Genomic DNA, 27,876 nt, shown 5'->3' on the forward strand with positions numbered 1-27,876 from the left:
CGTCCCCTCTGCGCCCCTCCGCCCTCGGCGCGGGGATGAGGCAATCACGTGACCTCACATCCGGCGCGGGAGTCCCGAGCTCGCAGCGCGCGCTCCCCCGCCCGCCTGCCCGCCTGCCCGCCGGCTCTCCCCGCAGCGTGATCCGGGCGCCACGGCGGAGGGGAGGGGGGGTTCGCGACGTCGCTGGCGGCGGGAGGCCGTTTCGGAGTGCAGACCGCCCCCCTCCCCTGCCAGCCTCCCCCGCCGCCCTCCCTTGTTCTCGCTCTGCCCCGGCAGCACGCCGCCGCCGCGGGCGCCGAGGAGGAGAGCGCGGACGCCCCTGTGCCCGGCGCGGCCCGGGCCTGCCCGCGGCGCCTCCCTCCCCTCACCCCGAGCCGCAGCGCGCGGCGGCGGCGGCGCCTCGAGCCCGAGCGACCCGCGGCCGCCGGCGCCGGCCGAGGGCGATGGGGCTGGGCTGAGGCGAGGCGGCGGCGGCGACAGCGGCGGGCCCGGGCCCCGGCTCCCCGCGGTCCCTCGGCTGCTTCGGCCGGGAGGCCGGCGAGGAGACGGCGCAGCGGCGGCGGGTGAGTGGTCGGGCTTTCCCGGGACGCAGGCTAGGGGTGTGGGTGGTGGTGATGGCGAGGGGTTGAGGGAGGTGAAGGGTGTTGTCGGGGGTGGCGGGTACAAGGAGGGCTTCTGGTCGGCTCCTCGGGCCGGAATCCGGCATCCCTTCCCGGGGGAGGTGAGTGGGGTGGGGAGCGGAGCGCTAAGACCGCGGAATGTGTGTCTGGGACAGGTGAGGCGAGGAGGAGACACCCACGTTGTGGGTGTGAAGGCCTGGGTTGGACACGCTGCCTGCGGGGCCGGCGAGTGTGTGCTGGGACTTGGGAGAGGGATGGTGGTCCAGCCCTTTTCGAAAGTCCCGGAGATGGTGTGGTCGAAGGGCTGGGCGCTTCATGTGTTTCTGCGGGTGCTGCCCGAAGGGCTCTTGAGTTTGTCCTTAGCCTCCGAGTAGTGGGAGCTTCTTGCCAGTCACCGCATTTTACAGGTAACTGAGTGAGGCCCAGAGAGGAAAAGTGACTTCTGAATTGCTCAAGGCTTCTCACTTTGACTCCGTAAGCGAGCCGCAGAAAAAGCCAGGGTCCTCTCGTCCAGTACTTGCGCGGCCGCGCTCTCTACGGCCTTAACATCTCCCCCATTACCTTCGCATAGTTAGGCTTGGTAGATGTTATGACTCTTTTGAGGGGGTTGTGGCGGAGGGAATGGATTGAAGATTGACAGCTCCGTGCGGGGCTTCCCATTTGGGAAAGCTTTTGTGACAGGTGTTTATCATTTCCTCTTCCCATAGATCTGACAGGAACATCCTTGGATCTTGGTGTCTGGACATAGGAGGTATGAATCACTCACGTAATTAACTCCTTTTAATCGTCAGTGTCTTAGAGCTATATTTAGTGGTTATATTAGTGCAAAATGAATGGGTATGGAGTTGTAAACCTAGAAACAGAATCCTGTGTTGCCTACGTATGATTCTGAACTGAATAAGTAGAACATTTGTGTACATGATGACTATTTTAGATCTATGAGTCAGGAAGTTAGACTTTTGTAAAAATCCAAGAAATGCAGGAAAGTTAAAGATTATTGCAAAATGAATACTGTCTTTCAAAGGCTTTGTTGCTAAAGTGAACGTGTTCTGATTCATTGTCTTTTAAAGAGTGATTTCATAGTTAAAAGTGTTTTACCATTGGTTACAACTCAGCCTCAGCCAAGGCACATATGTTAATTTTGTTTCACTGGAATATATGGGGCAGTCTTTTCTCAGGAGGATTGTTACTTTGCGGAATAGGCTACAGTTGCCAAAATAAATGCATGTGGGCATCCCATTCTGGTTTAGCAATCCTTTTTTTTTTTTTTTTTTTTTTTTTTTTTTTTTAGCAGATCAGTTACTGGAAGTTTCAGGTAGTAAGCCTATTATTAATAATTGTTGTTATGGAAGTTTACTTTTGCTACTCTCCTTGCCTTTGCATCATCCACTGTTAGATCAGGTGAGAGTGAGACAGTTGAGATTTTTGAATGTCGTTAGAACAGCAAAGCTTGTGTTTGCACAAGGCATTGGGTAGGAAAAGTGATGGCACTGGTTGTTTCAATTTATAAGCAGTAGAGTTATAAATGAACATATTGAGTAGCAGTTTATTTTGAAAATACAGTTGACAGGCTTTGATGCAGTGTTCAAATTATGTAGTAAGAGGGCTGATTTCTTTGTCTAGGTCAACCAGGATGCTTTATTTGGGGTATGCCAGATAATTAAAATTTTAATTTGTAGCTGATTTGAGATAAATAGGATAAACTACATAGATAGGAAAAATAGTTTTATAGTAATTAGAACAAAGCTCTGTAAGCCTGAATGTCTAAACATTATCTTCTGATGAGTTTCTACCTGGTTTTGCTTATTACATGTTAGAGCTAAAATACTTGTGTTGGTTTAGTTAACCTTTAATAGTTCTCTCATTTAGGTAGTATCAGTTTCCTGCCTATGTTATAGTTCGAATATGGATTCTTAGGTGGATAATAACTGTGTTGGCAGCTACAACATATTGTAGAGAAAGCATGGACATGGGAAATCATACTGGAGTTTGATTTTTGACTTTTCATAACTAGTTGTTTGACCAGTGCTGATAGTTACTGAGTAAGCTTATTGTATCGTAAACTTTGAATTTAACACTTGACATGAATTAATGCATTTAAACCCTGTTTTACAGATGAGGAAACTTGAGATTCAGAGATGTTAAGTTGCTTAGAGTCACGTACAGCTAGTATGGTGAACCTGGAAATAGAAACTGCTTGTTAAATACAGTAACAGAGTTAGGGTTCTGGCTGTCTTCAAAGTCCTTTGTATTCTAAGTTGCTTAACTTCCTGATCTTCTTCTTCTTCTTCTTCTTCATCATCATCATCATCATCATCATCATCTTCTACTTCTTTTTTTTTTTTTAATTAAAAATGAATACTCATACTTACCTTAACAGGTTTTGAGGATTAACTGAGCACTTGTATTCTCCATTTCCCTCTTGGCATTTCATATACTAAATCAGGTTATGCTTCTGTAACATGGTTTTGTAACCACTTGTGAATATAACGTTTTAAAATGTGAGCATACCTTATTCCCAAGATTAATAGTTGTCCTAGGAGATGGGCTACGATCAGTGATCTGGGGGCATCCTGTGAAACTGTCTTTGTTCTGTATTTTTTCCCAATGGTCTGGGTGATGGTGGAAGTAACTTTATACTTGTGAATGACAGCAAAATGGTTGTAGTTGCTAAAAAACCGAATTTTAAAAGGCTCTTGATTACGTGCTTTATCTCATGCTGGATTCTGTTCACTGGTAAACTTGATAACCTAAACTATAAGTAGTAAGTGGAAGACTTTGTGAATGGAACCTAAATTGAATAGCAGTTAGCAGCTTATCACTTGTTGAAGGCCCGTACTCTTAAACCAATTCACAGTGTTATGTTAGAAGAAGATAATCCAGTGCCTGACATGTACCTGATACATCACCAGAAAGTTTGTTCCAGTGATGGGATGCATTCTGAATGTACTGTAGAGCTCATCTAATTAAATCTGCATCCAAGAGATAGCTGATGGGATTTGATCTTTGGTTTTGGAACATAGTTTGTGTGAAATGAAGCTAACTGGCTTATGGAGAGAATAAATCTGTAGTCACCAAAACCATGTTCTAATTAACCCATCTCACTAGTCCAGGAAACATTCAAGAAACAAGGAAATAATTGTTAGAGTCTTACTTAAATTTTGTTGACTTCATATTTTAAGAGTAGAGAAATAAGAGAAGATCAGAATTAGAACACATCTTTTAAGATTTATTTAAAAAAGTAACAGGTTCTGGGCTTATTGAATGTGGAGAAAAGTAGGTGGTATCTGTAGGGTAGAATGTCCTGAACTTAATGGTAGCTAATGATTATATAAGTTATGAGTTAAAAACATTTGTGTTAGTAAGATTAAAAATAGAGAGGTGATGTGAAATGTCATGAATAAATGGTAATAAAAAACGAGCAGTTTGTAATCACGAGTTAAAAGATGTTATGGAATTAGTAAGGAGGGAGAAGAATGCAATGAAGGAAAGGGAGAGCTGTTCAAGGAAACTTGAGGGTGCGGATTGCTGAGTTTCCATAGAACAGGTCTCCAGAGAGAAATGTCCCAATACCGGATCTGGTAACATCTTAGACCCAAAAGGCTCATAATGGGGCCTTTGTTAGGTCTGAGTGGTAAAATATTAACTCAGGTAGCAAACTTTAAGACTGCCAAATTAAAGGAGTTATGTACCACGAGGCATCTCTCCCAGGAAAGAGGCCATATAGACTTGAAAACAGAGCTCCACAGAAGCAGGTTTCTTTGAAGGTACATCTTTTACCTCTTCCTGTCACCAAAGGCCACTAATGCTGGTATGAACTGAGAATGCAGGAAGAAGTACCCTGTGTTTAAAGTTGATTTGTGTGTGTGGGATGCGATGAATTAAGTGAGTTGTAATCAATCTCTTTTTTAAAACATTGTTTTAATGTTTATTTATTTTGAGAGAGAGACAGACAGTGTGAGCAGGGGAGGGGCAGAGAGAGAGGGAGACACAGAATCCAAAGCAGCCTCCAGGCTCTGAGCTGTGAGCACAGATCCTGATGCGGGGCTCAAACTCATGAGCTGTGAGACCATGACCTGAGCTGAAGTCGGACACTTAACTGACTGAGCTACCCAGGCGCCCCTGAGTTGTAATCAATCTCTGAATGGAAATTTCTCTCTCTTTTGTTGACTCTTTCACTTACTCCCTATGATCTGTTGACACCCAGATTCTAGTTAGGTAAGAAATTGAATTTCTGGGAAGAGTGAGTTTACGCAAAGTAGAATTTCCTGGTTATATGATGTGGAATTTGCTGATGTATGTAGTCTTTTTCTCAGCTTTATTTATTTATTTTTTATTAAAAAAATTTTTTTTAAGTCTATTGAGAGACAGAGCATGAGCATGGGAGGGACAGAGAGAGGGGGAGACACAGAATCTGAAGCAGGCTCCATGTTCTAAGCTGTCAACACAGAGCCCGACGCGGGGCTGAAACTCTCAAACCATGAGATCATGACCTGAGCCAAAGTGGGATGCCTAACTGACTGAGCTATCCAGGCGCCCCATTCTCGGGAATTTTAAATAAAAATATTTGGGTGCACCAGTTGGTGGAGCATGTGACTCTTGATCTTGGGGTTGTAAGTTCAAGCCTTGCTTTGGGTATACAGATTACTTAACAAAATCTTAAAAAAAAAAAAAAAAAAAGAATTGTACCTCTTGTTGGGTGGTGGTATAAAAGACAGTTCTATCTCTGATAGCAAGCTAGATTAATTGACTATTTTATTTAGTTTTTTCTGTTTTCTTCATAAGGCATTTGTGAGTTGGACAATGAAATAATGAAGTGTGAGATTGGAAAACATTAATGCTGAATGGTCACAGATAGGTCAAAGACTAGTCCCTTCTTTTTATAGAAAAGGAAACGTGTCTGGAGAGTAAGTGATAGCATCATAGTAAAGGATCTGGGCTTAGACGGTTTCTTTAGGTAGGGTATTCTTTCCACTCTTTCCTTTGTTCTAGTTACCGGCCCATCTCAAAACTCGATGTGCATTTTTTCTTTTTTCTATTGAGAACCAACGTTAAGGATTGCTTTTGATTACTTGACAGGCTTTTATTTTATTTTTATTTTATTTTAAAATAAGTCATGGAGTAGTTACTACATGTCTAGTGTGCCTTCTTCTAACAGCATCCTTGTTGCTCTGCTTTTTCCCATTTGTGAAAAAGGATGAATAATGCATTAGTTATTAACTTACTTTGATACACAAGACCAATGTTTTGGTTCCCAATTCTTTCTGATCTAAAGAGCTGAGTAAAATGAAATCACCCTTTATGTGGGGGCTTTGGGCCTAAATTCTCATTTAAAAGGTAAAAATCCAATATAGTCAAAATTACCCTTGAAAAAGTCCTTTAGGAAGGCATCAGTTTGAAAACTGATTGTTGACTGACATACCGTTTTTCACTTCCAACAGCCAGTTATTTCTCCAGCTTTTAGGTTATTTTTTTTGTGTGAGCTGGGTCATAATTGGTTATGTGAGATACCTTTGACAGGTGAATGGGACTTTAGATTGGCTGAGAAACAGCAAATTTATAGTCTCCATTGCATGCTCACTCTGGGACAAGGATGTAAAGGCAGGCATCCTGCCACCATTATTTAAAGTTATTTTTTCTCTTGTTTTTCTTTTTTTCCTATAGCACAGATAGTTGAATGAGTGTAATTAAAGGCATATATGATGTGAGTCCACAATGTAAATAATGGAGAAAGAAATTAGATATTTATGAAAATCTGTTCTCTCTCCACGGTTATATTGGGTGTTTTATAGCACACAAAGAACCTAGCATAATTAAAAGGCTCAATAATAACGTTGGAAATATTAGGGGACCATTTGTACTTTGTATAACTCTGGGTTGATATTCAGCTATATTCAGTGTTAGATAATGTCTTCCTTAACTACTAGTAAAATCTGCATTATTTTAAAAGAACTGTAGATGCACCTGGCTGGCTCAGTTGGTAGAGCGTGGAACTCTTGATCTTGGGATTATGAGTTTGAGCCCCATGTTGGATGCAGAGTTAACTTAAAAATAAACAAACAAACAATGTAAGTTGTTAATGTTTTCCTTGAAATTTAAAGTATCTGAACCTAAACATTACTCTTGGGATAGCACAGTAAGAAAATACCGGTCTGATGGCTAAAGATGCCTTGGGAGAGGGTGTTATACATATAGGGGTTAAAATGTGGGCACCAGAGCCACGTACAAGTGACTTTAAATTCCAGCCTCATCACTGATTAGCTCTGTGGTTGGGTTCAAGTCACTTAACCTTTTTTAGTTTCTTCATTTGACAAGTGGAGGTAATAAAAGCTACTGGAGAGAATTGTGAGGATAAGAGCCTCAGTAAATGGTAACACACTATTATTTGTTTAATGTAGTTATGGTTTAATAACATTTAGCATATTCGAAACAAATGTGTGTGTGTGTGAGAGAGAGAGAGAGAGAGAGAGAGGGAGGGAGGGAGAAAAGTGAAGAGAAGGGAACGTAGAGGGGGGATTGAGGATTGCTGCCTTTAGTATTTTAACTGGAGCAGCAGGCAATAATGACATAGTTTTGTATTCAGGCTTTTCATAGTAAAATACCATGATTTTGCATCTTTGGGAACAACATCCTAAAAAGCTCAAGCTGTTAATCTCATGTATCGCTAATGTACATTTTATGTATATTTTTATCTTTCCCTTTCTCTCTTTGGGTGTGTTTGTAGTCATTTCCCCCTATCCTCTGTGTTACTATTACCCATTGTCTGTCCCTGGCCATGTTATAAAATTTAAAAATATGTTTAATTAGGCTTATTTAGTGGAATTTTATGTGATTTATTTTCATTTAGAAATACTGATTAGTGAAATGTGTCTACATCTTTAAAAGGAAGGTTTGAAATTTTATTTTCTTTCTGTGGCCTTTGGATTGATTTCTTTAAATGTGGGTCACTGGTTCTTCAAAGACCAAAGATTTTTCATTCATCTCTAGATTATGCCTTAACTTTTTTTTTTTTCTTTTTAATGTTTACGTATTTTGAGAGAGGGCAGAAGCAGGGGAGGGGCAGAGAAAGAGGGAGACTGGATCTGAAGCATGCTCTGTGCTGACTGCAGAGAGCCTGATGAGGGTCTCGAACTCATGAACCAAACTGCGAGATCATATGTAACCTGAGCCAAAGAGGTGCCATCAAGTTGAGGTGAGCCATCAAGGTGCCCTAATTATGCTGTAACTTCTTAAGCCATCAGTTTTCTAAGCTCATTTGTAATTTATTTTGTCCATGATTTCCTAAAGTTTCTCTTAAAAAAAATTTTTTTTTGCCTTACTGTTTTTCCATGCATAAAAGATAGAATCCTTATTTACATGCCAATTATAATAATGTGTTTCAGTTTACTAAATAAAATGTAAAGTCCTACAGGCAAGTAGCCTAATTTTGTCTGGAGCACTTAATTATTTGAACGACTAGACTAACCTAACACGTTCTCAGTTAAAGTCGATTTTTACTTCAGGGATCCTTTTGATAGGAAAATATGCTTTTTATAGTGATTACTACTGCCTTAGAGTTCATTGATGGATAATTTTGAGCTAACCCATGCTTGTTTTCTGTTCAGTTTTTGGTGAGAAGAACAGGATAAACTGCTTAGTTAGGTTCAAAAGCATCTTAATGTGTTTTTGTCTTGAATCCTTTCTTATCTCTGATGCAGCCCATAGTGAATGACCCTTCCTCATGTTGCCTTAAAAGTATTGTGGCAATTACCAATTATTGTAGCACCTACGTGTTGTGATTTTTATAGGCAGGAAGGAAGGAAGGAAGCTTGGTTAGGGCCTTTTGGTTATGCTCTTAGGATTGTGTTGGCACATCTGATTATTCAGTGTGTTTTAGTCCTGTGTGTGCCAAGCACAGGGCTAGGTGCTGGATATATGTTGATGAATGAGTTCTGCCATCTTAGAGGTGAACAGTCTAGCAAGTGAACACAGTGCTGCTGTGCGGTACAAGCCCAGAAGACACCATTCACATTGTATTGGGAATGGGGCCCTGTGTCATGGCCTTTGGTCTCTTTCAGTAGAAAAAATTTCAGAATCTCCATCACCTGCAAGTTAATCCATATCTGTATCATATCAGACAAGGCCCTTCATCATAGAGACCACCCTGTGCCCCAGTCAGTTTAGGTAACTTGTATTCCTGACATTTTCTAGGATTTCTCACCTTAGTACTTCTTCTTTTTTTTTTTTTAAGTTTTTATTTTAATTCCAGTTACGTAACATACAGTGTTATGTCAGTTTTGGGTGTACAGTGTAGTGACTCAGCACTTCCATACGCCTCCTAGTGCTCCTCATGGCAAGCGATCACCTGTTGAACCCATCCCCAGCTGCCTCCTCTCACCTCAGTACTTCTGCATGTGGTGATTTCTCTGCTTGGATTCCATCCCTCTGTTATTTTCCCTCTTTTTACTGCCTGTTTGCTTGAGGAACTTCACACCGTTTAGGTCTTATATCAAGGGATAGTTCTTCTCTGAAGTCTTTTCTGTCCTTTGCCCTCCTCTCCCTGTTCCTCGTGCTCCCACGATACCTACTTTATAGCAGCACATAACCATTTTGTTTGATACATGTTTGCTTATCGTCTAGTTTACTAGACTTGGCTCCTTGAGGTTAGGAGTTTAATCTTTGTAATCTCCAGCATTTAGCACAGTACTTGGCACATGTGGGCAGTGACATCCTAAAACATGACTTTTTATGAAATCAGAAGTGGTGATAAGCCATAATGATTTGTGCTGGAATGTTACTTTAATATTTAGAGATTTATCCTGAAATGTTAGGATACTTGGGCAACATTGATTTTTTTCAATTAATGTGCCTTTTCCTAAATCAAGCAATGGTCTAGGGTAGATTTCAAGATACTACTGGCTAGGATAAAGACACTGTTTTAAGTTCATTGGAGAACATGTTGGTGAGCCTTTCTGTCTAGAATAATGAAAAATTGACCATAAGTGGTCTCTAAGACAAGCAAAGCTTTTCTTTTTTTAAAATTTATTACTATTTTTAAGTTAAATCCAAGTTAGTTAACATAGAGTGTAATAATGCTTTTAGAAGTAGAATGTAATGATTCATCACTTACGTATAGCACCCATTGCTCATCCCAACAAGTGCCCTCCTTAAGGTCCCTTGCCCATTTAGCCCATCCCGCCCCCCAGCACCCCTACAGCAGCCCTCAGTTTGTTCTCTGTATTTAAGAGTCTCATGGTTTCTGTCTCTCTGTTTTTATATTATTTTTGTTTCTCTTCCCTTACGTTCATCTGTTTTATATCTTAAATTCCACATGTGAGTGAAATTATATTTCTCTTTCTCTGGCTGACTTATTTCGCTAAGCATAATATACTCTAGTTCCATCCATGCTGTTGCAGCTGGCAAGATTTCATTCTTTTTGATTGCTGAGTAATATTCCACAAACAAAGCTTTTCGATCGAAGAATGGGTGACCCATAGGATTGCAGTGGCACTCTGTTTCTGCCGGTAGCACCCATGGCTGCTACCGTGGGAGTGGATGTGGTGATGAAATAAGAACACTTGTGGGAAGCCCAGTCAGGAATACTCTTAGACTTTTGCGTGGGCCAGCTTCTGAATGCTAGAACTACAATGCCCATTCCCTCTCTCTTCTACTTTTTTTTTTTTTAAGTTTTGTTAGAGATTTATCTTAGATTTTCAGCTTTGAGAAGCTATAACTAATTTACATATTAACTTCTGAACAGAATGACTGTTGATGAAGAGGAAGTTGTTGATACTGAAGAACACAGTGCTGTGGGTGGAAGGTGTATAGGGTTACATGAAGTCGGTAAGGGGCCTGGGAGAGGTTATTGGGAGAGTTGGAAAAGGACATTGGGATGAGTATAGGAGCATGCCAAAGACAAAATTTACTTGGTTGTGAAATTTTACCCTTTCTTCACACCCCTTGTCTTGCCCTGTCCCATTCATTCACCTATATTGCTTAGTGCTGGCCTCATTCTCAACCTTTAAGTTTTTAGTCTGTATGTCCAATGTTGTGGGACAAATGTTCTGACACATACAGAGGGACAAAGATGGGAGATGTCCTCTGCTGGAAGGTAAAGGGACACTCAAAGTATGGTGGAGAACATACTTGACCAGGGTCTGGAAAAACTTGTAGGAGTTCTTTAGCCAAACTGTTAGGAAAGGGCATGCTTGGCAGAAGGAACAATGTATGTAAAGGAATGGAGGCAGGAAACGGGCCCTTTGAGGGATTAAAATGTGTTCTATATAGATGGAAAGTAAGGTTTGTAAGAGGTGAATGATAACCTTTGGTGAAAGAAAGGCAGGTGGTGTTGATGGCTAGGCAGGGCCAGATTCTGAAGGATATTAACATGTTTTCCATTTAGTTGTGACTTTGTCCTTGGAGCCCAATTGGCTCTCTCCTCTACTTTACTTCCCCATGGTAGGGAAACACATAGTATTGTGCATTGTAAGACTTTTCAATTTTTTGCTAGTGAGAGGACTACTCAACTTTCTTAATCCAGTATATTTCTTCAAATGATACAAGCAGAGGAAGCTTTTTTTTTTTTTTTTTTTTTTTTTTAAAGTAGGCTCCATGCTCAGGGCAGAGCCCAGTGTGGGGCTTGAACTCATGACCCTGAGATGATATCAAGAGTCAAACGCAAAACCAGCTAAACCACCCAGATACCACAGGGATACCTCTTTTTTTTTTTTTTATTTCTTCTATAATTTATTTTTTATAATTTACATTCAAGTTAGCACATGGTGCAATAGTGATTTCAGGAGTAGATTCCTTAAGCCCCTTACCCATTTATCCCATCCCCCCTCCCACAACCCCTCCAGCAACCCTTTATTCATTCTTTATATTTAAGAGTCTCTTATGTTTTGTCCCCCTCCCTGTTTTTATATTATATTTGCTTCCCTTTTCTTCTGTTCATCTGTTCTGTATCTTAAAGTCCTCATATGAGTAAAGTCATATGATATTTGTCTTTCTCTAATTTCATTTAGCATAATACCTTCTAGTTCCATCCACATAGTTGCAAATGGCAACATTTCATCCTTTTTGATTGCCGAGTAATACTCCAGTGTGTGTGTGTGTGTGTGTGTGTGTGTGTGTGTGTGTGTGTTGTGTACACACACACACGCCACATCTTGTTTATCCATTCATCCATCAATGGACATTTGGGCTCTTTCCATACTTTGGCTATTGTTGATAGTGCTGCTATAAACCTTGGGGTGCATGTGTCCCTTCAAAACAGCATACTTGTATCCCTTGGATAAATAAATACCTAGTAGTGCAATTGCTGGGTCATAGGGTAGTTCTATTTTTATTGTTTTGAGGAACCTTCATACTGTTTTCCAGAGTGGCTGCACCAGTTTGCATTCCCAGGGGATGCCTCTTCAAATATTTTATTTTGGAGGGACTCTAACCAGTTTGGGAAATGCTTCTGCAGACCATGGGAAGCTATTGAAATTTTAAGCAGAAAGAAATAATCATGTCTGGTTTGTATATTGTTAAGAATGAGGAAGACCAGAGAGGGCGTCAGGACCTGAGTTGAGGCAATGTTGATGGAGATAGGGCATGGTGAGGTGGATGTGAGAAAGGTAGAAATGGTAAGACTTAGTGCCTAGTTGGATACAGGTATGGAATAGGAAGGAGTCTAGGATGACTTCCGAAATCCTGGCATGGAGCTTTATGCAAATCATATTCATTTTTTTCTTTTTATTTAAAATTTTTTTTTAACGTTTATTTATTTTTGAGACAGAGAGAGACAGAGCATGAACGGGGGGAGGGGCAGAGAGAGAGGGAGACACAGAATCGGAAGCAGGCTCCAGGCTCTGAGCCATCAGCCCAGAGCCTGACGCGGGGCTCAAACTCACGGACCGCGAGATCATGACCTGAGCCGAAGTCGGACGCTTAACCGACTGAGCCACCCAGGCGCCCTGCAAATCATATTCATTTAAGGAGTAGAAAGATACAATAAAGTTATTGAATTTTAGCTGTATGTAAACATGTATGGTTGATGTTTAAATCTGTGGATCTGGAGCTTGAGAGAGATTAGTGCTGAAAATACTGATTGGCAGCTCTTGGTAGTTTTCACCATAGATGGATCAGTGTTGCCACCCTTGGTCCTTGGGTTATTATAAAGAGAGAAGGCCGGAGAATATTAATTAAGAAGTGGGTAGAGGAAGTGGGGCCTCGGGGAATATTAATAATTAAGAAGTGAGCAGAGGAAGTAGAAACTTGGTAACCCGGCTACCTGCCCCATGACCCAGGCTAGTGTAATATGAAGTATAATTTAGAATTGTGGGAAGTAAAAGGTGTGGGCCATCTTGGGAACCTGGTCAGTATTTTCCTTATGAAAGAGTGTATTTCAGGTACATTTGGCTTTGAAATGAATTTTTGGAAACCAGACCCTTGAAAGATGATACTGTCTGCATGTTAATTCCTTAATTTGTTGGTAAGGTTCTTTGACAGAAGTCACCCCATGCTTGACTTTGTGGGAAAATAAAAAATGCTGATTTTGGTTAAGTGAAGTTTATTTTTTTCCTGTTTTTAAAAGACGATATTGACTGAAAACTGGTCAGTAAAGTAGATAAGGCCTGTAAAAGTGTTTTGTAAACTAAAAATCCCTGTACAGATGTCAGTTACTACTGTTATGGTTGGCATAGTGCCCAAATGCATTGGTCTTTTTTTTTTTTTTTTTAATCCTGAATAGTGGATTACAAAATGACCATAGGAAATGAGAAATTTCAGATTTCTATGATGGTTGTACCATGAGTAAGACCATTATTCTCTTCAACAGCAATTTAAAGTGTTTTTGGAATACTTGTTGAGTGCAGATGTTAAGGGCTTTGCACTTCCTTTCAATGCTGAGTCAACATGGGCAGGTTTCAAGTTGGGGAAAAGGAGTGAAGTGGAAGAAGACAAATTCACATTATTTTAAAAAGATGATCCAAGTACTTACCAATTATAATTGCAAATTAGCAGGATTGTACTTTTTGTACAGAATAGTTTCCTAGTGACTTTATGCTTCTTTTGTGGTCAGGTCTTCATAACGTCTGGAAAAATGAAATGTGAACTGTAGTGTTGCACAGATGATGAGTGAAACTAATTTTGCTTTCTTGCCAACATAATACAATAATCTTGAAGTGAACAACGCTGAGTTAATAAAGAAAAATTATTTTGGAGTTTGCTGTTAATAAGAAAAATGAACATCTCTGGGGTCTGTGTAACTCCTTAACATACTCCTTACAGACTTAGAATGTAATTTCCTGGAACTTTTTCTTCCCTCTGTTTTTCACTTTTTGACTATTCCCTACCCACCCTTGCCTCTTTTCCTCCCAGTTCTTCCTCTCCACTCTGCTCTGTTTAGGTACCTGTCTGTGCACACTATTACTTTTTGTTTCATTGTGCGGGTACAATGTAATCGTTTTGAATAGGTTCAGTCAACAGTTTAAACTCAGTGCTGTACTACCAACAATGTACTTTTGCTCAGCTGAAAGGACATAGTACTATGGAAAGTTGAGACCCACTTCAAGTAGTACATGCAGTGACCACTGCGTAATGATGGTTACCTGCCAATAGCAACTATAAGGTTTTATCTAAGCTACATGTTGGCTTCTGTGCAAAAATGTAGATAATATGAGTCTTAGAATTAAGGAATGTTTAAATTTTATTTTATTATTACTATTTTTTAAGGTAAGCTCTACACCCAGTGTGGGACTTGAACTTACGACCCCAAGATCGAGAACCACATGCTCTACTGACTGAGTCAGCCAGGTGCCCCTCAGTGTTTAGATTTTAAAGAATGAATGTTTAAATTTTAAGTTCACATTGCTGATTGAAATGTCATGCAAGTTTTTAGGGATTTGGATCAATAGCATTACATTTTAGAAGAAATAATCACTAATTTACATTAAAATGGAAGAAACATTCATATATTACTTAACTAAAGACCTTATCTTACCTCTGAATTTAAAAATGTAACTTTTAGTTTGGGCAGTTAGGCTCACTTAGTGTGTACAAACTGTAATTGGAACTCTAGATTTGTCAATTTGTATTGTATTAAATACCAAACAAGTTCTTTAGTGCTTGTTTTAGAATACTTGTTTCAGTTAGGTTTTTCTGCTTGTAAGTACCCCTAAAGCACAAAACTCATATACTCTATTTCCTGAGTTTGAAGAAACTGTTAATGGTAACATGTATGTATATGTACTTGTACATGTGACATGGATTTCTAATTGAGATTGGTGGATCCAAGTGTGGGAATATTAAATTCTGATGTACTCTTGGTTTTCCAAAACAGTAGTACAGATTCACTCTTAACAGCAGTCCATAGGGTGCTCCTTGTTTTTATTTATTTAGCCAGTTTAACGGGCAAGTAGTGTTTTACCACATAATTGTATGCTTTACCTCACCTTGTTCTCTAATAGGTTCGTGTACTTTTTAAAAAAAATTTTTTTTAACAGTTATTTATTTTTGAGACAGAGAGAGACAGAGCATGAACGGGGGAGGGTCAGAGAGAGAGGGAGACAGAATCTGAAACAGACTCCAGGCTCTGAGCAGTCAGCACAGAGCCCGACGCGGGGCTCGAACTCACATACCGCCAGATCGTGACCTGAGCCGAAGTCGGACGCTTAACCTACTGAGCCACCCAGGCGCCCCCGTGTACTTTTTAATTGTTACTGTAGTCCCTTCCCTTACTCCATAACATTGTAAGATCCCTAAATTCTGGTTTCAGACAATTGTGAATTCGGGAGTCATCTTTGTAAAGGCAGTAATAATACACCTGCCTTCTTTTCCCTTCACCACCATTATCATTTGTTTTATGTCTTATTTTTTCATGGAGACACATGAGACAGAAGTTATATATCTATAGAAAACTCTGCTTTCCCAGATTAGTATTTCCAGTGGCACTAAAAAAAAAAAATCTTACAACTTTTCATAATCACTTTTGATCAGCAGCTTCTCTATTAAGGCTAGTGAAAACTGTCAGCCTCTTTCCTTATCAATGTCGGAACATCACCTAGTGGTGAAAGAGTGCAACAGCAAGATGCGTATGGAGGCAATACTCGTGTAGGTCAAAGCTTTCATGGTTGGAATGTATTGTTCGGATTATTACAACTGCTTCATTTCAGTGGGGAAGTTGAAACCAAGACAGGTGAAGGAACTTGCAAAATAGTTCATGTTGAATTAATTGTCTTTTTTGGGGGGAGGGGGTAAAGTTGTATATCTCCTACAATTCCTAGTATAATAATGAACATGGCATATATGGTTACTTAATGCTTGTAGATGGACTAATTTGATTAAATAATTTAGGATTTGCTGCTGTTTATGTTGTGTCACTGGCTACTACTTTGCCTCAGTGGAGCCAAATTGTGGAGGGGACATCAAAATAAATACAAGCAACTCTAGCTTCCTAGAAATGTACTTGTTAAGGGGGCCTTCAAAATGACTACTTTTCTTGCCTGGGGTAAAAAACCTGATGAAGAGAGATCCAGAAAATCTGGAGAATGGTTTGGTAGAGCACCGTGAAGTGCTTTGCAGGTTTCTACAAGTTTCACACCCAAGGGTGGCCATGCATTGGAGAATTAGAACTTTGTACATATGCTCAGCCTTCCTTCTTTCCTTTAACCATATTTTACCATATTTTTATGGTAAAAGCATTAAAAAAGCACCGAAGTCTCTCCCACTCGCTCACCCTGCAATACAGTATCACCACTGGTGGCCACTGTGTCCAATTTATCGATCTATTTGGTTAGGGGTAGATGCCAGTTTTCTTTCTAGGCCTACTGATTCTGCCTATTTTAAATATTCACTCTGTAGGACTGGTCTTATTGCAGTGATCTTGTCTATTATTTACTATTGCCTGCTGCAGCATTTTTCCTAATAGATGGTAAGATTTTGAAATCAGTCTAGCAATTATAACACTTTTGTAAATCTCAGTCCTCGAATGTGAAGCTTTGAAAAGTCACATACGTGAAGATTTAAAGGGAGGTTTGAAAGTTTTAAGATCAAAGTAGCTTGAATAAATTAAAAAAAAAACCTCTCATATAAGTAGACATTTAAAAAATGTAAGCTCTTTATTATGTTGTATGTAAAAGAATTTTTACACATTTCCATTTTTTACAAAGCAAAAGTTAAAGCATAAATATCAATTGTCAGTCCAAAGCTACTTTTCCCCATTTTTACTAAATAAGTGTTTTGCAGTTGACCAATACTCAAAGCCACTATTTTATCTAATGATGACTCTTACCACATGGAATTTCTACAAATAAAAGGGTTGATTTAATGTATTTAATGAAAGTGATAAAAACATACATAGGTATGCTGTAGTGTGGGCTAAGCTGTAACTCTTCATGTTCCTAATACTAACCCGAAGGCAGATAATTACCTTATTTTTCGTAATTATAACTTATTTTGTTTTAGCTATCACATTGTTTTGTAACGTACAAAAAATATAATTATACAAAGACTGCACTTGACAAATGTAAATACAGTCTTGGTTTGGTGTGTTCTGGACACAATGGTCTTTCTTGAGCCTAAACACAGAAACAAAAGCATGTATTATAAGAGAAAGTTCAAGATGGGAAGTGATAAAACGGGTGTTCAGCAGAGCTTTGTTAAAATGTAGCTGGTATCCTTGTAAAATTTCCACGTATTCATTAAATTATATTATGTCATTCTTATTGTTGAGGGCTGACTTGAAGTGTTAGGTTTTGCCCTCATAGAGAGTTGTGGCAATTTGGTTCCTGTAGTTCAGAGATTGAGTTTAAAAAAATCTTTTTACACAAACATTTGTGTAGCTATTAAAATGGAGTAAAGTAAGGGCTTATATGTATTAAGGCTCTTTTTATTTCAAATGTAAAGGGAGAGCTGCTTTTGAGTTTCAGAAGGTTATCTTAGTTGCCGTGGATGCTATGGATTTGACAGTGAAATAATATTCAGAGTGCTGACTGAACTGTTTTTACTTCAGGATCTTTAAAACACCTTTTGCTGAGTGGGCCTTCAAGATGGGTTTATCAAATTTTTATTTAACATGGGTAGGTATGTTTAAGTCTCAGAAAAAAAAAAATACCTATAAGTACAAAGCCAATAGGATGATTCATTCTTTCAACAATGCAAGGTGACCCTTTTGAGTCTTAGTCTTAGTGCAGTTTTTAATTTTTAAAACTGCAGAGTGTATGTTACAAACTTATAAAAAATGTTATGTAAGCATTTCTTTTACTTTTAGAGTAATTCAGTTTTGTGAATTTTGAGTAATAATACATTTTTAACTTTAGTTTTTTTACTTCCATCTCTCTGAACTTGGCAAATACTGAAGTAGAAATTTAAAAATGTGTTCTTCAAAATTGCTTCACTTGAAGTTTTACTCGTTACAGGTCACTTTCTAAGTCACTTTGTGAAATTATATACTTAATAATTCTGGGCACATCTATGGAATATCCTTCAAACCCTCCACACATACTATTATAAAACTTTTGTTCCAACTAATAAATTCAGGTTTGAAGCAAAGATGGCTTAGAGGTTCGGGGATTTCTATGCCAGTTAAGGCCAACCCCTCTTGTTTTAGGAAATGAGATATGACTCTTATCCTAGAGTATTATACTTCAGATGGTTCTTAGTAATTATATAATGTGAAAAAAATCAGTAAACTTACAAGAACTAGCATTTGATTTAGTGAGATTTATTCCTGATAGCTTCACTTTGTCCTGTGCTGCTCTTTTTACTCACAAAAAATCAAGTTCATTGTAAATGCAAGGAAGGGTTTGGTTAAGCACAATAGCCTATAAGCTCCTTGCTATTTAGATAACATCAAGGCTGAGGCATGCACTGTGGAATTGGGAATTCAATGTGCTAGCTAGATATGACTTAATTCAAGAGGAGCTTTACCAGTGGCAGTTAGATGGCAGAAGGGTGTATCTTCCGAAAGTCCATTTAAAGTCCCTGAATATAAAAACCCTAAATTTTAATATCTTAGTCATCTTGAAAACAGTTCAGAAAGAATCAAAACAATATTTGGCAGAAAATTCTCACCTGAATGGATTTTTATGCTTAATTTTATTTTCATTATTAATAGCCAGATTTTGAAAGTGCTGCTGATACAGCAATTGGGAAGAATAATGATATAGTGCTTTTGGTAAGAAAAATTTCTTTAATTTGTTTTCTGTAATCTAAAAATTGACCTGATTAAAAACCATGTATGCACTCTTGCAAACTACCAAAGTTATATTCTGTAAGTTAAATGGATTTTAGAAGTTTGGTATTAATGCTTCAAATGTTCTAATTAGATATATGGTAGAATAGTATTTAATATATATTTTCATCCTTGTAAGCAATATAATTTAAAGTATATTTATAGATTTTTATTTTCATGGAGTCAAAGAAATGTTAGAGGCTTTGTATTATGTACCTGTTTTTAAAATGGAAATATACATTTATAATATGTATATGTTTTAAATGTAAGCTGCTGCAATTTTCTCACTGGATTTTATTAAAAGTTTATATGAAAGTCTTGGTGAAGTCTTGATAATTTCCTATGTGGGTATAGTATGTTTAAAGAGAATAATAATTGATGGTTAACTTTTTATTTAAATTAAATTATTTTTAATATCAACTTCAGTAAAATTGGTAAGACTTAAGAATTTTGCCTTAAAAAGTAAGCTAAATTTTAGAACAATAACAGTTATAAAAAAGAATAATGAGATACAATGGTTAAGAATTGTATTTTTAGATGATTATGAAAACTAGATTGTTATAGGCAACGTATGAAGATGAGATGATGTAGCTGAGTTAGACTGAGGTGAAGTCTGTCAAGATCCATTTGGGGAAAAGATTTTGAGTAGTTGTTAGTACGTGAAGTTAATGAAAACATTTAATATTAATGATAATTCTTTTTCTAAAATTATAAAAGCATGCTTATGCATCTGCTAATACATTCTACATTGAAAAATTAGGATTTCAAAAAGTGGGGAAGTACATCTGTATTTCTAGGCAATGGATAAAAGACAAAAATGAAGAAGAGTGAGAGTCAAAACTTAGCAGTAAGAGACTATGGATAATGCCTGGTACTTGATTGGTCGGGTCAGTGGATTTGAGATTTATAGAAATAGAGTTCTCAAGGTTTATGGCCTTTGGTTCCAGGAATGAATATCTTCTGAAATTTTTTTTCTTTCTAAAAGCTTCAGATGAGTGCCTTTTATTTTATTTATTTAAAAACACTTTCTATTACATTTTCTACACACTAAAAAAGTAGGAAGATTAGGATAATGAACTCTCATGTACCTGTTATGCAGCTTTTAACTCAGCTGTAGCAATTACTAACTCATGCGATCCCCTGATGAATAAGTATAGGTTTTTAAATTTTTACTTTTTTTAAATTTGGAAGTGAGTTCAAACCTGCAGAAAAGTTGATATATTGGTGTAAAGTTGTTCATTAAGTTCCTTGATTATCTTTCTGATATTTGCAGAATCTATAGTGATGGCTCCTTATTCCTAAAATTGGTAATTTGTGTCTTCCTCCTTACCCCTTTGAGTCCAACTAGAAAAATGATCAATTTCATTGATTTCTACTATCAGTTTTATTAATTTCCCTTCAGTGCTTACTGTGGGTGTAATTTGCTGTTCTTTTTCTACTTTCTTCTTCTTCTTCTTCTTTTTTAATGTTTATTTATATTCGAGAGACAGAGAGAGGGAGAGAGAGAGAAAGAGAGCTCTCAGCACAGAGCTTGACACGGGGCTCAAACTCATAAACTGTGAGATCATGACCTGAGTCAGATGCTTAACCAACCAATTGAGCCACCCAGGCGCCCTGTTCTTTGTCTGCTTTCTAAAGGTAGACATGAGGTCATGATTTTAGGGCTTTCTTTTCAGAATTTGAAATTTAGTGCTATAAATAATTTCTAAATACTCTTTTAGCTGCATCCCACAAATTTTGATATATCTTCATTTTTGTTCAGGATATTTCATATTTTCCCTATTGATTTCTGCCTCATGGATTTTTTTCTCTACTTATCTTTCTCTTTTGGTTTCTAATTTAATATAATTTTTTTAAAGAATTTATTTTGTATGACTTGAATTTATGTCTTGGAATATGGTCTTTCTTGGTAAATGTTTGTGCACATGTTCAAAGAATGTATACTTTGCAGCGGAGTAGAGTGTTCTGTAAATATCAGTTGGGACCAATTTGATTGATAGTGTTATTCGGATCTTCTAAGTCCTTTGTGTATTTTGAGGATCTGTTAAATGTATACATGTTTAGGATTAGTGTTTTATGTTAATCAGTTGACCCCTTTGTCATTACAAAATGACTTTATCCTTGGTAATATTCCTTGCTTTGAGATCTACTTTGATATTAATACACTTATTCCAGCTTTAATTTGAATAGTGCTTGCAGGGTATAGTTTAACTTTTAGTCTACTATGCCTTTATATTTAGGTTGCATTTCTTTTAGGCAACATATACTTGCTTATGGCCTTGCTTTTAAAACATAAAACCGTAATCTCCATCTTTTAATTGTTGTTTAGACCATTTATATTTAATGTGACTATTGATATGTTAGGTTTATCATTTTTTTAATGTTTATTTTGAGTGAGAGAGAGAGGGAGAGAATGAATGGGGGAGAGGCAGAAAGAGAGGAACAGAGAATCTTAAGCAGGCTCCGTGCTGTTAGTGAGAGCCCGACTTGGGCTCAGTCTCATCAACTGTGAGATCATAACCTGAGCCGAAATCAAGAGTTGGACACTTAACCAACTAAGTCATCCAGGTACCCTGCCATTGTTCAAATTTTTTAATTTTTTTATTTTAGAGAGAGAACATGTGTGAGTTGGGAGAGGGACAGAGGGAGGGAGAGAGAATCTTAGGCAGGCTCCATGCTCATCGTGGAGCCTGATGGGAGGCTCAATCCCGTAACCCTGGGATCATGACCTGAGCCAAAATCAGGAGTCAGGTGCTCAACCAACTGAGCCACCCAGGCACCCCAATTTTTAAAATTTATTTATTAAAATTTTTTTTAACCTTTATTTTTGAGAGAGAGAGAGAGAGAGAGAGAGAGAGAGAGAGAGAAAGATGAACAGAGAGAGAAGGAGAAACAGAATCCCAAGCAGGCTCCAGGCTCTGAGCTGTCAGCACAGAGCTCAGTGTGGGGTTCAAACGCGTGACCTAAGCTGAAGTCGGATGCTTACCTGACTCAGCCACCCAGGCACGCCCCCCCCTCCTTTTTTTTTAACTTTTAGAGAGAGAGTACGTACACACAAGCAGGGGAGGGGCAGAGGGAGAGAGAGAATCTCAAGTAGGCTCTACACCCAGCATAGAGCCCCATGTAGGGCTCCATCTCACAACTGTGTGAGATCATGACTTAAGCCAAAATCAAGAGTTGGATACTTAACTGACTGAGCCACCCAGCCGCCCCAATATAGTTAGGTTTAAATCAACCATCTTGCTGTTTGTTTTTTATTTGTCTCTCCTCTTGTTTCCATTTTCCTCCTTTTCTTTTTCTGTTACATCAGTTGAGTATTTTTTATGGTTCCACTTAATAACCTCTTGATTTTTTTTACTTGTGACTCATTTATTAAAATTTTTTTTTTTTTACGTTTATTCTTGAGGGAGAGAGAGACAGAGTGTGAGTGGGGGAGGGGCAGAGAGCGAGGGAGGCACAGAATCCGAAGCAGGCTCCAAGCTCTGAGTTGTCAGTGCAGAGCCTGATATGAGGCTTGAACTCATGAGCCATGAAATCATGACCTGAGCCCAAGTCGGATGCTTAACTGACTGAGCCACCCAGGCGCCCCATATTTATTAAAAACATTTTTTTAACGTTTATTTATTTTTGAGAGACAGACACAGATCATGAGCAGGGGAAGGGCAGAGAGAGAGGGGACACAGATTCCAAAGCAGGCTCCAGGCTCTGAGCTGTCAGCACAGAGCCCATTTCAGGGCTGAAACCCATGAACTGTGAGATCATGATCTGAGCCAAAGTTAGTCACTCAACTGACTGAGCCACCTAGGCACCCTATGACTCTTTTATTTTAATGGTTACTTTAGAGTTTAGAGTATACATCTCTAACTTATTACAGTTTACTTTCAAGTGATTAAACTCATGTCTGATGCTTTTCATTCCTTCGTGGAGATCCACGTTTCCATTTCCACTTTTCTACCTGAGGACTTCCTTTAACTTTTTTTTTTCAGGTTTTGTGTCTAAAAGTCTTATTTCACCTTTGATTTTGGAAGATATTTTTGCTGGGTATAGAATTCTCTAAATGGTTTCTTTTTCTCAGTACTTCAAGATGTTACTTAGTTGTTCTCACCTGTATTATTTTTAGTAAGAAATCTGTGTCATTCTTATCTATTTTTCTTTGTATGTAACAGATCTTCTTCCTCTGGCTCCTTTTAATATATTTTTTTAAATCACTGCTTTTGAGCAGTTTGATAGTGACATGCCTTGTTGTAATTATTCAGTGTTTATTTGCTTAGTATTAGTTGGACTTTTGGATCTGTAGGCTTATAATTTTTCATCTAATTTGGAAAAATTTTTGCCCTTATATCATTACATATTTTTGGTCTCTCCTACCTTACATGTGTATTAGGGCTTGAAGTTGTCTCATAACTTACTGATGTTGTTTTGTGCTTTTTTCTCTCTATTTTGTGTTCATTTTTCATTTTGGATATTTCTATTACTTTGTCTTCAGGTTCATTGATTTTTCTTTTGCAGCATTTAATCTGTTAATCCCATCTAGTAAATTTTTCATCTCCGATACTTTACTTTCTATCTTCTAGTCAGCTTGGTTCTTTTTTGTATCTTTCATGTCTCTACTTAATGTGTTCAATCTTTCCTTTTGCTTTTTGAACATAATGGACTAGAGTTACAGTAGCCATCTTATTGTTCTTGTCTTCCAGTTCTATTATTTGTGTCAGTTTTTGGTCTTTTTCTACTGATTGATTTTTCTTATTATGGGTTATATTTTTTTCTTTGCATACCTGTTAAGTTTTAACTGGATGTCGAATATTGTAACTTATTGGGACTAGATATTTTGTATTCTTATAAATCCCTTGAACTTTGTGAAGCTGTTAAATTATTTGGAAACACTTTATTCCTTTAGGTCTTAAGAGTTTTGTTAGGTAAGATCAGAATAGCTTTTAGTTTAGGGCTAATTTGATCCCACTGCTGAAGCAACACCCCTCTGAATACTCTTCCTGATTCCTTGTGAGTAATGAGGTTTTCCACTGTGGTTGGGAGGAACAGGCACTCTTCTCAGCCCTGTGTGAACCCTGATGATTTTTACTCTTAATTGTTTTGGGTGGTGCTTTCCCTGGTCTCCAGTAGTTTCCTCACACCTGATCGGTACTCAGCTTAAGACTTTAGGAGGACTGTCTTACAGATTTACATTGTTCTTTCTCTGTACAGATCTCTTCACTGATAATCTGCCCTGCAAACCTGCCTCATCCTCAGGGGATGCCTTTGATGCCTCCCCAACTCAGGGAGACTGTGGGCTCCCCCTGGGTTCCCTGCAGTATTGGACTATGCCTTATGCATTCAGTAACAATAGTTGATCTTTTCTGTAGGGAAAGAGGTTGGGCTTGCTCATTCTCCCAGTAGTCTATTAGCAGTAGGTTATGGCCCTTAAGAATAACTGCCACCTCAAGTCATATTGATGAATCAGTCTTACCATCGTGGAATGACTCCAGTAGTATGCTTCAAAGCTGTAACACTACCCTAGACTGAGAAGAAATTGTTACTAAATTGCCCACAGGGCTTTGTATGATAATGTGGCTTGTTTTGGAGATGTTGGGCCAGATACCTCTAAGACTTCATTTCCAAGATGGCAGAGTCTTTTTTGTGTATATTACATATTATCACGTATATATGTTACATATAGCATTAATATATGTAACATAACTTATACATAATATATAGTATATATATATGTATGTATAAATACATATATTTATATGTGTATTATGTATATGTATGTATATTTATACATAATATATAGTATATATATAATATATAGTATATATATTATATATATACTATATATTATATGTATATATTGTATATAGTGTATATAATGATATATTATAACCAAAAGTTCTGTGTTATATTTCTGTAGAAATCCCACTCTAGTTAGCCCTGACCCCATCTCCAGGGCTAGCAGAAAGTACAGAAACTCTGAGTGCTCGTGCAGGAGGCATCAGTATTTTTTATTGGTCATTTTGTTGATGACATAAATCAAGAGATTTCATTACTCTTATTTTTACATATGGGATTTGTTTTAAATTTTCCTGTTTAATCCATATCATGTAAACATCAAATAGCTGTTGCTATCTTAGCACAAAATCTTCCTTACATCATATTCAAGTATTTTTTGAGTGCTTGTCATGTGTCAGGCCTGTGTTTACACATTGAATAGATGAGTAGAGAAATGACATCTGGAATAGAGGTAATATTCCCACCGTGCTGTCCAGGGTTCAGCCTAGTCTAAAGCAGTGGCTATTTGGTCTCAAATATTTTTTACAGTTTTGAAAATTAATAACTCTGAAGAGCTTCTGTTTATGTGAGTTATGTCTGCTGATACCATGTTAATTAAAACTGATATCTTTAATAATAACTTAATGAAACATGACAGTAATAAGCTTATTTCATATTAAGTAACATTTTTCTGAAAAATATTTATTTTCCAGAAACAAAGATCACAAGAAAACTGGCATTGTTTTACATTTTGCACATCTCTTTAATGTGTGGCTGTCTGATATTTGAAATTAATATCCTTTCTCCATGCAGGGAAAAAATTTGTCAGTGAGCTCAATGAATTTTCTCCTAGACAGGCATCATAAGTAATCATATCATCAGAATGTTGCCTAGTGGACTTGGACTCAGAATGAGGGAGTGATCTCCAATAGGGGTACAGCTGCCTGAGGAATTGACTCTTGGCCAGGGATTACCATTCATTTAATAGGTGCTTAATAAATATTTGTTGGATGATTAATAATCTTGGGGAGGTGTTGGGGTTGGTTTCACTGCTGATGCTTTATGTCTTCACTATACTTGAAGCAATAAATTGAGTTGGTGTGAAGTACTTTTAGCTGAAGATGGTTAAACTAGATTAGTGCTGTGAGTCTGGGGAATGGAAAGATTCTGTGATTTCTTCTAGAACTTAATTGTTTTGTGCCATGGCTGTTGCTAGTATAAGTTAATTGATGAAATATGCCATGTTTAGTGATAATATGTATCACGAGGACCAGCACCCTATTGAAAATGTCATTAAAACCAGCTAGTACTTTAGTGAGTACTTAAATATCAGCTAAACTTTGATACACGTGTCATGACAAAAAATCTTACAGTATGAAGTTATATAGTCTGCTTAAGATACAGCAGAATCCCCAACATTTGGTTTTCCTTTCCTTCAGTTATCTTCAATTGTTCTGAAGCACAAGACCTCTCAAACCACCGTAGATATGGACAAAGAAGAAAGGAAGACTATCAACCAAGGTCAAGAAGATGAAATGGTAACCAATTTTTATAATTTACTTGTAAAGTGTGAAGAGTTTATCTGTAATTTATTATTCCAGGGAAGTAGAAAAGTACGTTAGAGAGAAGAAAAAAAAAACCAATGCTAAATCAACCTGCTTTCCTCATCCTGAATGTGCTTTTGACTTGGGATTATGTAACATCTCTATTTGTTGGTTTTAGTATAATGTCTGTTTCACTTGTGGATTGTTAATACTAGAGAAGTATGCTTTTTTTATTTAGTAATTTAAGAAGCTACATTAGCTAATACTTGTATATATTCCCAAATATAAGATTTCTAATTTTGATTTATAAAAAAGGCACTCTTAGGGTGCTGGCTGGCTTAGTTAGTATAGCATATGACTCTTGATCTTAGGGTCCTGAGTTCAAGCCCCACATTGGGCATGGAGCCTACTTAAAAAAAAAAAAAAAAAAAAAAAAAAAAAAGGTTTAAAATCAGCTTAATAATAAAAAGCACTTTTCAACTCTTTGTGTGTGGCGGGGGGTGGGGGATGGGATTAGGTTATCAGGTAAAATAAGACACTGTTAAATGTGAATTTCAGATAAATTAAGGAATAAATTTTTCATATGAGCGTGTCCCAAATATTGCATAGGGCAAACAAAAAAATTCATCAATTTTTTATTGAAATTTAAATTTAACTAGGCCCTCTGCATTTTCTTTTGCTAAATTTGGCAGCCCTTGTTAATTATGGTGGTGAGGGGAGTAAACTAGAACAATTTAAATAATTTGGGTCAGGAGGTCAGATTGATCAGTCACAGCAGTATTGAGACAATTAGCTAATTATTTGGGAGAAACATAAAGTTAAAACCTACTGTATCTAAATGCAGTGTGGTATTATGGCTTATATCCTGGAACAGAAATAAGACAGTGGAAAAACTAGTGAAATTCTAATTAGAGACTAGTTTTAGTTAATTGTAATGGGTCAGTGTCAATCTCTTGATTTTGACAAATGTATCAAGTTAATGGGAAACTAGATGGAGGGTATACAGGAACTTTTAATGTTTTTGTAACTCTTCTGCAAATCTAAAATTATTACAAAATTAGAAGTTTATTTAAACAAACCCTACCTTTTAGGGTGCCTGGATGGCTCAGTCAATTGAGCGTCCAACTTTGGCTCAGGTCATGATCTCATGGTTCATGAGTTCGAGCCCCGCTTCAGGCTTGCTGCTGTCAGCGCAGAGCCTGCTTTGGATTCTCTGCGCCACCCCCCACTCCCCCCCGCCCGTCCCCCCATCAAGCTTTCTCTCTCAAAAATAGATAAGGCATTAAAAAAAAAAACAAACCCTACCTTTTATGTGACAAAATAGCGAATATACATTTGGAAGACAAAGAACTTTGGCATTTTTCTCATACACCATGTGATATTTAATTGTGTGATCACTGTATCCTTGCAGGAGATATATGGCTATAATTTGTGTCGCTGGAAGCTTGCCATAGTTTCCCTAGGAGTGGTTTGCACTGGTGGCTTTCTCCTCCTCCTCCTCTACTGGATGCCCGAATGGCGGGTGAAGGCGACCTGTATTAGAGCTGCCATTAAAGACTGTGAAGTGGTGCTGCTGAGGACTACTGTAAGTCAACGTATTCACTTGTAGCTGATCATTTCAGGAGTGAAATAAACGCTTTTGTGTGTACTTCCTTCAAAACAATGTATGAGGAGAACATCACTGCTAGGATATAATCAGGAATACTAATCCTAAAAGCATTTGTGTTAGAAATGAGTTTTACCACAGTGA

General features: G+C 37.9%; 1 protein-coding gene across 6 annotated transcripts in view; it reads left to right on the forward strand.

Moving 5' to 3' along the window:
- Positions 1-480: 480 nt before the first annotated feature.
- The window catches only part of ATP13A3 (ATPase 13A3), an 88,422-nt gene continuing 61,026 nt past the window's right edge, over positions 481-27,876 (forward strand). For 4 of the 6 annotated variants that reach the window (XR_006207053.1, XM_042954810.1, XM_042954814.1 and 1 more), the window contains exons 1-4: positions 481-563; positions 1,328-1,371; positions 26,022-26,120; positions 27,538-27,711. Coding sequence is in view for 5 of the 6 variants with exons in the window: in XM_042954810.1 (XP_042810744.1) it covers positions 26,070-26,120; positions 27,538-27,711 (225 nt within the window). In the remaining variant the exon portion in view is untranslated. Of the gene's footprint in view, positions 564-1,327; positions 1,372-18,683; positions 18,760-25,346; positions 25,571-26,021; positions 26,121-27,537; positions 27,712-27,876 lie in introns of those variants that run through there. The other 2 variants (XM_042954813.1, XM_042954811.1) reach the window with 2 other exon arrangements.

The sequence above is a fragment of the Panthera leo genome, chromosome C2, assembly GCF_018350215.1.
Source record: "Panthera leo isolate Ple1 chromosome C2, P.leo_Ple1_pat1.1, whole genome shotgun sequence".
In the NCBI taxonomy this organism is placed as follows: Eukaryota; Metazoa; Chordata; class Mammalia; order Carnivora; family Felidae; genus Panthera; species Panthera leo.